At 60.3% G+C, this 10,534-nt stretch overlaps 1 protein-coding gene across 1 annotated transcript; it reads right to left on the reverse strand.

Moving 5' to 3' along the window:
• Positions 1 to 260: 260 nt before the first annotated feature.
• Positions 261 to 8,076, reverse strand: LY79DRAFT_517066 (mycocerosic acid synthase; the record flags this gene model as incomplete). Its single annotated transcript, XM_060554888.1, has 7 exons — positions 261 to 2,361; positions 2,449 to 3,145; positions 3,188 to 6,626; positions 6,736 to 6,843; positions 6,950 to 7,294; positions 7,387 to 7,877; positions 7,953 to 8,076. 7 exons carry the CDS (start codon positions 8,074 to 8,076, stop codon positions 261 to 263), a joined length of 7,305 nt encoding a protein of 2,434 aa, XP_060413355.1.
• Between the last annotated feature and the right edge of the window lie 2,458 nt (positions 8,077 to 10,534).

Consider the following 10,534-nt stretch of genomic DNA (forward strand, 5'->3'; position numbering starts at 1 on the left):
CTTCTATACTTGCCAGACGCTGCAGGAGCGCCGTGCCCTTGAGCCACACATTGTGTATAGCAGGAGACTGATCCTCGCCCCCCCCCCCGACACTGATCCCTCAATAATATTTTACACTACCAGGCTCACAACCCACCATAACCCACTGGGTGGTGACAATTACTTACAATCCTGTGGGATCCTAGAAGATCAAAACATAATCATTACCTCTCTCCTATAGGGTTATACCTCCAAGCAACGCATTGGTTGGTAGCAAGCAACTAGACTGCCACCAAGCTGCTCTTTTCAACAACTTTAACAGCGAACTGGCGGATCGACTCGCCGCCCATGATTTCGAGCAGGGCTACGTTGGCCTTCATCGCCCCGTTGATCCAATTGCGTACTTCGATGGCGACAAGCGAGTCAACGCCGTACTGGTACAGAGGACGCGACGGGTCGACCTCGGACGGTGGGATTTGTAGGATACCAGCCGCCTTGTGCACAAGCGCGTCGGCGACAACGTTGGCGGCTTCATCTCTGGTCGACGCGCCGGCCAGCCGAGACGCCAACGAGGAAGAGGAGGACGCTTTCGCGTCGCCTCCCCCCGGACCAGACCGCCGTTGCAAGCCCGATGCGCTGCCTCCGGCCAGCGCAGCGAAGCGCGGATCGGCGAGGTAAGCCGGCGGAGGGGCGATGTCGTGGGCCTCCCAAGCCTCGGCTGACCCGAGGCCTGAGCAGACCTGTGGAGGCGGCCACTCCGGGTCGGAGCTCGAATAAGTATCACTGCCTATAGACTGCTGCTGCTGCTGTTGTTGCCCCTTGATCAGGCTCTTCATGAGAGCCAGGAAGACGGCGCCAGGGATGCCGACGACCTCAGCCCACTGACTGAAGCGCGTGCCGAAGCTCTGCTCGGCCGCCATGCCAACGTCCCTGATGATGCCCAGGTCGACCGCGACGCCGGCCAGCCCCCGAGCGCGGCGGCGGTGCGCCAGAGCGTCCTGGTATGTGTTGGCCGCCGCGTATGCAGTCTGCCCGGCGTTGCCCCAGATGCCCGCGACGGAGGCGCAAAGGATGAAGAAGTCGAGCGGCCGGGAGCGGTCAAAGTAGTCGTCGAGGTTCCGCGATCCCTGCACCTTGGGCCGCAGGGCCGCAGTCCACTCGTCGTGCGTCATGTTCTCGAAGACGGCGTCGCGGAGCACAGCGGCCAGATGTACAACGCCGCGGATGGGCGGCTGCCCCTCGTCCTCGTACCGACGCATGGTGGCGAGAAACGATTTGCTGTCGGCCACATCGCCGCGAAGCACGCGCGTCTTGGCGCCCATGCTCTCGAGCTTGACAATGTGATCCCTAGCAGCGGAGGACCCGTCGGGCAACCCCGAGCGAGAGAGAAAGACGAGGTTGCGAGCGCCGCATGAGACCAAAAGCTGGGCAAGGCTGCGTCCCAGGCCGCCCAGGCCTCCGACGAGGAGATAGGCCACATTCGGGTTCAGAGTGAGCGAGTCCGTGGCCGGGAACAGGACGGGCACTCGGGCACTGGGGGCAAAGGTGAGGACAATCTTGCCGCGGTGCTTACCCTGCTGCATCGTGCGGTAGGCTTCCTTGACGCGATCGACGCTGTAGGCGGTAATAGGTGAGACGGGCGTTAGACGGCCGTGGCTGACCAGGTCGTAGATGGTGTTGAGTAGTTTGGCTAGCGTAGGCACAGGCAAGTCCTTGACATCGAAAAAGGAAAATGTAATGTTCTTGTGGAACGGTCTCATGTGGAGGCGCGTGTTGTTGACGACATCACGCAGGCCAAGCTCAACAAAGACGCCAAAAGGCGCGACGCAGTCCCACGAAGCGTGGAGGAGGTCGCCGGACAGCGAGTTGAGAACACAGTCGACGCCTCTGTTGTCCGTGACACGGGCAACGGCTTTGGCGAAGCTGGCGTCGCGCGAGTAGAAGATGTGCGACGGGGGCACGCCATAGCACTCCGTCAAGAAGGCCATTTTGTCACGCGAGCCGGCCGTGGCATAGACGACGAGTCCAAGGAGCGAAGCCACCTGGATCGCGGCCTGGCCAACGCCACCAGCGGCCGCGTGGATGAGGACGGACTGGCCCTTGGACAGCTTGGCAACATTGACGAGCGCGTGATAGGCCGTGATGAAGGCCACAGGGATCGAGGCAGCCTGTTCAAAGGTCAAGGAATCAGGGATCCTCGTGACAAGACTCGAGTCTACTCTGACAAGTGTCTTGTGTGTGCCCCCGGGACAAAGAAGTGCCACGCGGTCACCCACTTGTAGATTCGAAACACCGCTGCCAGTACGAACGACAATGCCGCCGGCTTCTGAGCCTAACGCCGGTAAGGCTATCATGCCCATAGCCGCCATGATGTCCTTGAAGCTGAAATGGGAATTAACAACGACTTCATAAATGTCGCCACGGACAGACAGAGGCGTAAAGCAAACAAGAGGGTTAGAGTCAACTTACTTGAGGCTGGCAGCATGGACCTGAACCTCGACGTCCAGGTCACCCAGCAGGTCCCTCATACCACCCCCGTTGTCCTCCACGAAGCAGAACGTGTCAAGGAGCCCCGGATGGCCGATGGCGAGTTTGAGCGGGAAGCCCGCCTCTTCGAGGCCCACAACACGCGTCGAGTCGGCGAGGTGCTCAGCGACCATGGCATCGCCCCGGCGGTCCTCGACGATCCGGGCAACCTGCAACCGACCACGGGCCTCGCGGAACTCCTTGTCCGCGGATGATTCGACCGTGACCACGCGCGCTATATGACGCGGTGCGTTCTCCACCGGCCCAGTCCCGAGGTGGAGTACGCGGACGTCGGCGGTGGCGTTCTCACTACGGACACATCGCGCCAGGCCATCGACGATGTGCAGCGAGGGGTCGTCGCCGCGCGTAACCCACACCATGCGCGCGCTCTGCAGCATCATGGTCTTGACGGTTTGCAGCTCCAAGTCCGACATGGATTCGAGAAACGGCTGCTCGAGCTCCAGCATGCACACTACCGTCCTCCCGGCAAACACCGTCTCAGCGGCCGTCGTCGACGACCCATCTATCGCCCAACGATGTCGGACAACATCGCCGTATAGCTCGAGGGCCTTGAGAAGCGTGCCAACGCAGAGCTCGGCCATCTCTGTTGCCACCGCCGGCTCTACAACGACGATGTGCCCTGTGGCGTCTTGCATCTCACGAGGCATCGATTCCCGGCGACGGTACAGCACAGGCGCCCCGTTTCCGAGAGGACCAAGATCGACGGCGCTGTTATGACCGTCGTGTCTGCTATGGCTGACGGGTGACGGTCTGAACCCGCTGGCCTCGAGGACGGGTATTATGCTGGGCAGGGCGGCGCCCAAGACGACCGTCGCTTCGGGAGCAGCCAGAGAGACCAGGCGCTCTAGAACCCCCTCCTCGGCCATAGGCAAGACCTCGGCCGCCCATGACGGTATTAGGAGCAGTCCTGCGGATTGCAGTTCATGGCGAGATGCGTCCTCGACGCCGCTGGCACCAGCTAGGCTCACTACCTGTCCGTCCCACCGGTCGGCCCTCTCCCAGCCTTCGCCGTCCGCCGCCACGTACATCACACGAGAGGCCAACGGCATCTCCGCCAGCAACCGCGGCTCCGCGCCCTGCCGCACCAGCTCAACGGCCGTAGCTGCGGGGTTCATGCCATGGAGCACCAAACCAACAAGCTTCGCCAGTCTCTCCCGCGCGGACGGGGCGGTGGCACCGGCGACAGTATCGGAGATGGCGTCCGCCACCTCCTCGGGCGTCATGAAGTCGAGTGCATCGTCCCACTGCACGGACGCCGTCAGCGCCGCCACGCCGGATGATTTCGTGGAGGCAACGGCACCGGCACCGGCACCGGCACCGGCACCGGCGCTGGCTGCGTCGAGCTCGCTCAGCCGAAAGTCCTTGAACGAGAGACACAGGCTGCTTAGCGAGTCATCGGCGAACAGACTAGCGTCGACGGACCACTCGTTGAAGCCACTACGTCTCGAAACACACACGCCCGGGAGCAGCTGACCCTTGGGCGCGGGAAAGCCGGCCGAAACCTCCATCTCGGCCACGAACGTCGGCGCGTACGGCTTCTCGGCCTCGATGCGGCCGCCGCGCATCGTGCTGCCCGTCCAGGCTTGGAAGATGGCGTCCAGCGCGGCGCCGTGTACGAGAAAGGGCCTCTGTTGCCCCTCCTCCCCCCCCTCTAGCTGTCCCGTGCTGAACGTCTCCTCGAGGCTGGACAGCCGCACGCCAAAGGTTGCGCGGCCCGCGCCCGGGTGTATGTCCTCGACGCTTCGGAAGTGCCCGTCGTACTGGAAGCCGAGTTCGGCGAGGTGCCGATAGAAGTCGTCCGGCGCGTACGTTTCCGACCGGAACGCGTCGAGCGTCGCGCGGTACTCGCCAGTCTTCTCGGCCGCGAGGTGCTCGTCCTCGCGCCTCGCGTGCTCGCTTCGGTCCTCGCGATAGTCGAGAGAGAGCAGGCCGCCGCAGTTGTCGCGCGGCGGGCTGGTCGTCCCGACGCTCGACGAGATCAGGAACTCCCACCACGACGAGGTGCCGGCCGTGGTGCCGTGGCCCACGGTGCCCAGGAGGTGCGGGCGTATGGTCAGTATCAGCTCGGTCGCCGTCGACTCGGGCAGCGCCAGCGCGGCGAAGAAGGACACGTCGCGCAGTCGGATGGCGTGCAGCGTCTTTCCAGCCTCGGCGATTTGGCGCCCGCCCTCAATGGCGATGCTGAGCATGGCCGCAGCGGGCAGCACGACCGTCACGCCCACCTTGTGGCCACGCAGCCAGGGCTCCTCTTCGAGCCGGACGTGGCTGCGCCAGACACGCTGCGTCTGGTGTACGGTTGGCATCTGCGTCCCAAGAAGGCTCCGGCGCGGGAGCTGGCGGTGTAGGTACTCCTTCTGGATGCGAGACGTGGCGTCGAAAAGCCTGTCGTGATTCCACGGGTAAGGCGGCAGGTCAGTAAGGAGCGAGGTGCCCAAATCCTTGTCGCCGTTGACGGCGGCAACATCGAGAGCCACGCCGGCGTGGAAGAGGCCTCGGGCGAGCTGCAGGGCCGTCTCGACAGCGTCGTGGCCCCGAAGCAGCACCGACCGGTATTCCACCTCGCCTAGGCCGTGGTCGGACAGAGTCTGGGCGACAGGTCCGGCAAGCGTGCTATGGGGGCCGATCTCAATCATCATGTCGACCGTGTTACCGGCGTCTTTCTCGGCATCGTCCGGGTCAGACGGCCGCACCAGCTCGCGGATGCCGTCCGAGAAGAGAACCGGTGATAGCATGTTGGCAAGCCAGTAGTACGGGCCGAGCATGTCGGGCGTCGCTTCGGAGGCCGTCACGCTTGAGATCATGACTGTTCCTCCTGATATTACAGGGTCCGTCTCTTCTCGGGGCTGTATGTCGGCGATGGATGACAAGTATGCCTCAGAGACGGGCGCCATGAGAGGGGAATGGTACGCGACCTCTACCTTGAGCCGTCGGTGGAAGATGTTTTGCTCTTGGAGGACCCGGGCTAGCTGGTCGAGCTCCGCCGCGTCGCCCGAGAGCGTGATGCTCCCGGGCGAGTTCACGCACGCCACCGTCACTCCAATACTGCCGTCACGGCTTGCGATCAGCTTCTCAGCCTTTTCTCTGGAACAGCCGACGGCCATCATGCCCATGCCCCTACCCGTCGACGTGCTCGTAGCGACAACAGCAGCCGAAGCCTTGCCGCGGAAGTAAGCGGCCGCGATAGCGTCAGCATGGGTCAGGGCGCCCGCACAATACGCCGCGGCGATCTCGCCGCTCGAGTGACCAATCACCTTTGCCGGCCGTATCCCCCACGATCTAAGCTCGTCAACGAGCCCGATCTGGAGGATGGTGCAGACGGCCTGGCTGATTTCCGGACTGCTAAGCCGGCTCATGTCGCCCGACTTGCGCATTTCCTCAACCGGATCCCACTCGCATCCAAGCCGAGCCAGGTGGGCCGTAGAGGCGGCCACAGATGCCGCGAAGACGGGTCGCTGGAGCAGCTCGAGTCCCATGCCGGCCCACTGCGCGCCTTGGCCGGTGAAGACAAAGGCCAACCTCGGCGCGTTGTCTTTGTCCTTCTCGCTGCGCCGTCGTCGCGTGGCGTCTTGTCCCGCGCCCAGGTTCAGTCGTTCCCGCACCTCGGCTAAGCTCTCGGCGACGAAGCTGCTCACCCATCCGAGCCCCGACCGTGCAACGGCGAGCGTGTGGGCCAGGTCGGCCAGGTATTCAGGGCGAGCGGCGAGCGGCCCAAGGCCGTCCAGGTGTCGGACGAGCGAGTTGCCGATGCGGTCGAAGCCGCCCTTGTCCTGGCTGCTGAGCACGAACAGTCTCTTACGATGACAGGTGATTCCGCTCCTGCTGCCGTTGCTGCCGTGGTCTCTGATGACCTGGGAATTGTGAGCCTCCATGACGACGTGAGCATTGGTGCCGCCCAGACCAAAGCTGCTGACGCTCATGCGCCGGTACTGGGCAACGGGCCACGCCGTCAGCCTGGTAGGTATCTCCATGTTCCATTCGTCGAGGGGGATGTTGCGGTTTATCTTGGTCAGGTGTATGTTGGGTGGGATGAGGCCGCGTTCCAAAGATAACACGCCCTTGATCAGCCCGGCGATGCCGGCGGCCGGTTCTAGGTGACCGATCTGGCAACAAAACAACTTAGTTGCATGCCCTTTTCAAGCTCGAATAATTTTAAGTCAGACAACTTCAAGGGGGGGGGGGGGGGGGGGTATGGAAGGGGTGTTCGCTCACATTTGGCTTTACGCTGCCCATGATCAGTTTCTGATTCCTGGTAGCCCTGCCGATGGTGTTATAGATGGCGTGGGCCTCTGTCGGGTCTCCGGCCTTCGTCCCAGTTCCCTACGGCGTTGAATATAAGCCTCTATACATGCGACTAGAGCCTCGACGGAAGAAAAAAGAAAAAGGGGGGAGTGATCAAGGGGTATAGGGATTTAAACAGACGTACATGTGCCTCCACGTATTGGGTCAAGGAGTAGTCGAGACCAAATGTATCGTAGACGTCCTTGATGAGTTGCATCTGCGACTCGCCAGAAGGCAGGGCCATGCCCTTTGTCCATCCATCCGAATTGCAGCCGGTGGCCCGGATGATGGCACGGATCGGGTCTCCGTCGCTGAGGGCTGTTGAAAGGCGCTTGAGCACCACGATGCCGCACCCCTCTCCACGGCCGTATCCGCGTCCGTTGTCATCAAAGGACCGCGAGCGGCCCTCTGGGCTGAGCACCGAAAGGTTCTGTAGCTGCATAAACGTGTCGGGCGATAGCAGCAGGTTCACGCCGCCCGCGATGGCCATCTAAATTGCGTGACCAATGTCAGTTTTGCACATTCAGGCTTGAGAAACGTCCACAAAAGCAAATTGGAACACGGTGGAGGACTAGAACGGACATTGGACTCGCCCGCGCGCAGGCTCTGGCATGCGAGGTGGACGGCGACCAGGCTCGACGAGCAGGCCGTCTCGACGGTGGCGCTAGGCCCGTGCAGGTCGAAGAAGTGCGAGAGACGGTTGCTCATGAGCTCCTCGGAGATGCCCATGATGAGATGCTGGGGCTGGTTGCCAAAGTCGCGGACGATGCCGTCCTTATACTCGGCCATGTTGGCGGCGGCGCCCATGAAGCAGGCGGTTCGCGTGCCGGCCACGCGGTGCGGCGGCAGGCCCGAGTTCTCGAGCGCCTCGTACGCGACCTCGAGGGCAAGCCGCTGCCGCGGGTCAGTCGCCAGCGCCTCGCCGGGAGTGATGTTGAAGAAGGCGGCGTCGAAGGCGTACGGGCTGCCCTGCAAGAAGTGCGCCCCCTTGCACGGTAGCACATTCTGTCGCCCGCTGCTGTTGGCATGGTAAAACGCCTCAGGGTTGAAGCGGTCGGCCTCGGAAAAGGCGTCTGGTGGGAACCGTTCAGTATTAGCTTTCCCATCGCGGCTTCAGAACTTATCACATAAGTGGTCTCTCAACTCACCTCTGCCGTCCTTGAGGAGCTCCCAGAATTTTGAAGGGTTCGTCGCCTCACCCGGAAAGCGACACGCCATGCCGATGATGGCCACCGGCTCATCGCGGCCGCCCTTAGAGCCGTCAGAAGCCATGTCTGGCTCCAGGTTGTCCTTGGTTGATACTGCCCATATGTCACGCGTTAAAGCGCACAGCAGGTCACAGAAGGATTCAGGTCTAAAAAGCTTATTTCTATAAAGTAAAAAGGCAGAAAGTGAGGTCCTATATATAGAGGAGCGAATGTGAAGCGGCACGTGATATGGTACCTGGAACGCCTGTTGCAGAAGGTGGAAATACGTGAGGTTATCGTGACACGATATGTGTGGAATGAACCAACCGATAGAGAGTCAGCCTCGTTTGTATTGGAGGCAGAAAGACGGGATCTGAATTCCAACCTGAATTGATCTGCCATGTAGGCTGCGGGCAAGAAAAGCATAGTTTGGTGATCTAGATAGATGTGGCGTTGATATGATGAATGCCCACATCGCGATCCTCTGCACAAATCGGTCGTAGCAGCACCCTGCTGCTACTGAGCATAACGGGATAGAAATCTCCCCTTCCTCTACCCCCTGAGAATACACTAGATATTGTCTGACTGTTTTGATGTAAGTATTCCTCTACATTAGGAAACCCTTGTAAACCCAAACTAAATCGCGACGTTGTCTCTAAACCGGCGACGGGCGTGAATCTAAGTCCGAGTCAGCTACTTGTTACGCGATAGTTCCAGAGCACGCACTCTAAACTTTGACGCGTTGAACCTCTAAACTTTGAATCGTTGAACTTTAATTTATTAGATATAGTCACAGAATGTTGTTCTTTAACTACCCGGGGATGCTGGTTGATAGTCAGCCTATCCTCCCACAGTATGGCCGGGGGAGTACAGGTACTTAGTTAAGGGTAAGGATTGTTCTGTAACCCTGTAGGCCTTCTTTTCTTTTCTTTTCAACTTTGTTGAGTGGCAGGCCTCGGTTGTTCTGAGATGGCCACGGCATCTCGGCATTTATATAAGATTTCATAATAACTCAATTCCGGAATACAACCATGTACAAGTGCGATGGTCATACGGAGACGAAATGTGAACTGTGGTCACCAGCCGTTTCGTATAGATCATACCGATCGTGCAATTACTACAAAGCACATGAATTTGCAACCAATAGATAGCCTTGCTTGAACCCAGTGACCTATTTCTGATACTATAACAAGATATAAAGCGTTGATTGTTGCGCCGATTAGCAGCGTTGATCTGTTTTCATGTTTACAGGTGCCCAACCGCGTGAGTTGCTACACTTTTTGAAAGTATATCCTTCCATGTGTGTTGGCTGCACTACCATCATCTGCTAGCAATATTATTCCCATTGGCATGAGCGTCCCTAAGCGCAGGGTCCTCTTGTTTGGGGACTATACCGACCCCTGGGCCGACTCATTCGACCATCTCATGCTGAAGGCCGCCTCCACCAAGTGGCTGCAGAGGTTCCTCGACGAGACCGCGTCCATTGTCTCCGCGGAAGCACAGCAGATGGATGGCGAGCTGCGTGAGAGCCTGACGCAGGACAATGGCGTCTGCTTTTCCAGCCTTGCCGAAATCGCCGACGCATACCGGGGGCGCCATGATCATGTCGGCTTTGTCGACGCCGTCATGGTCTACGTCGTGCGAGCGGCGGCTCTTCTCGGGTGCGTTTGATGACGCGGTTCCTCGATTTTCTTCCCTCGATTTCCCTGACTGTTCTTTGCTGACCCAAATGATCATCAGATGGGTCCGCGAGAATCCGGAGTCCCTGCGCTCTGAACCCCCAGACGCCCTGGGCATATCCGGCGGCTTGTTCAATGCCGCGGCGCTGGCAGTTGCCCGGGACTTTGATTCTTTGTACGATGCAAGTCTTGTCGTGGCTGGGCTCGTGTGCCGACACTGTAAGCTCGCGTGGACGCGGTCTAGTGATGTGGAGGAGTCTTCTCCGGAAGGCGGCGTGTGGGGGTGGACTGTCACCGGCATTTCATCCGCCGAACTCGACGCCGCCCTAGCCGAGTTCCAAGCAACAATGGTGAGTTTCGATTCCCCGACACTCCCTGCGCAGGCTGTTCGGCTGCCCATTTGGTCTCTGCCTGCCTGGGTGTGTGTGTGTTCCGTCTGACTCGTCATTGGAGGGGGTTCCCGTATACAAAATAGCGCGCGTCGGCATCCGCGGCGACAGGTGGAGCACCGTCATCGGCCCGCCTTCGGTTCTCGAGATGTGTCTTGAGCAGTGTCCCAGGCTGCGGACGGGCGTAGGCAAGGCGCCGCTGGCCATTCACACCCTGCAGCACAATCCCGGGTGGAAGTACAGTCAGGCGGAGCTCGACTACATAGTCGGGCGCTCCCCTCTCGTCGAGGCGACCCCGTGCCAAGATTTTGGTCTATGGGGGCTCCCTGACTTGGGAAAACGACACACTACCTGGGGCAGTCTGCTGAGTGACGTTGTCGAAGGCGCGTTTTCTAGGCCTGTCGACGTCGAGGAACTCGTTGGCCGGCTGGCCTCAACGTTGAGCGACAGCCAGGCCAGTATCGACTTGGGCGTC

This window comes from Colletotrichum navitas (genome assembly GCF_030913465.1).
Source record: "Colletotrichum navitas strain CBS 125086 chromosome Unknown LY79scaffold_36, whole genome shotgun sequence".
Lineage (NCBI taxonomy): Eukaryota > Fungi > Ascomycota > Sordariomycetes > Glomerellales > Glomerellaceae > Colletotrichum > Colletotrichum navitas.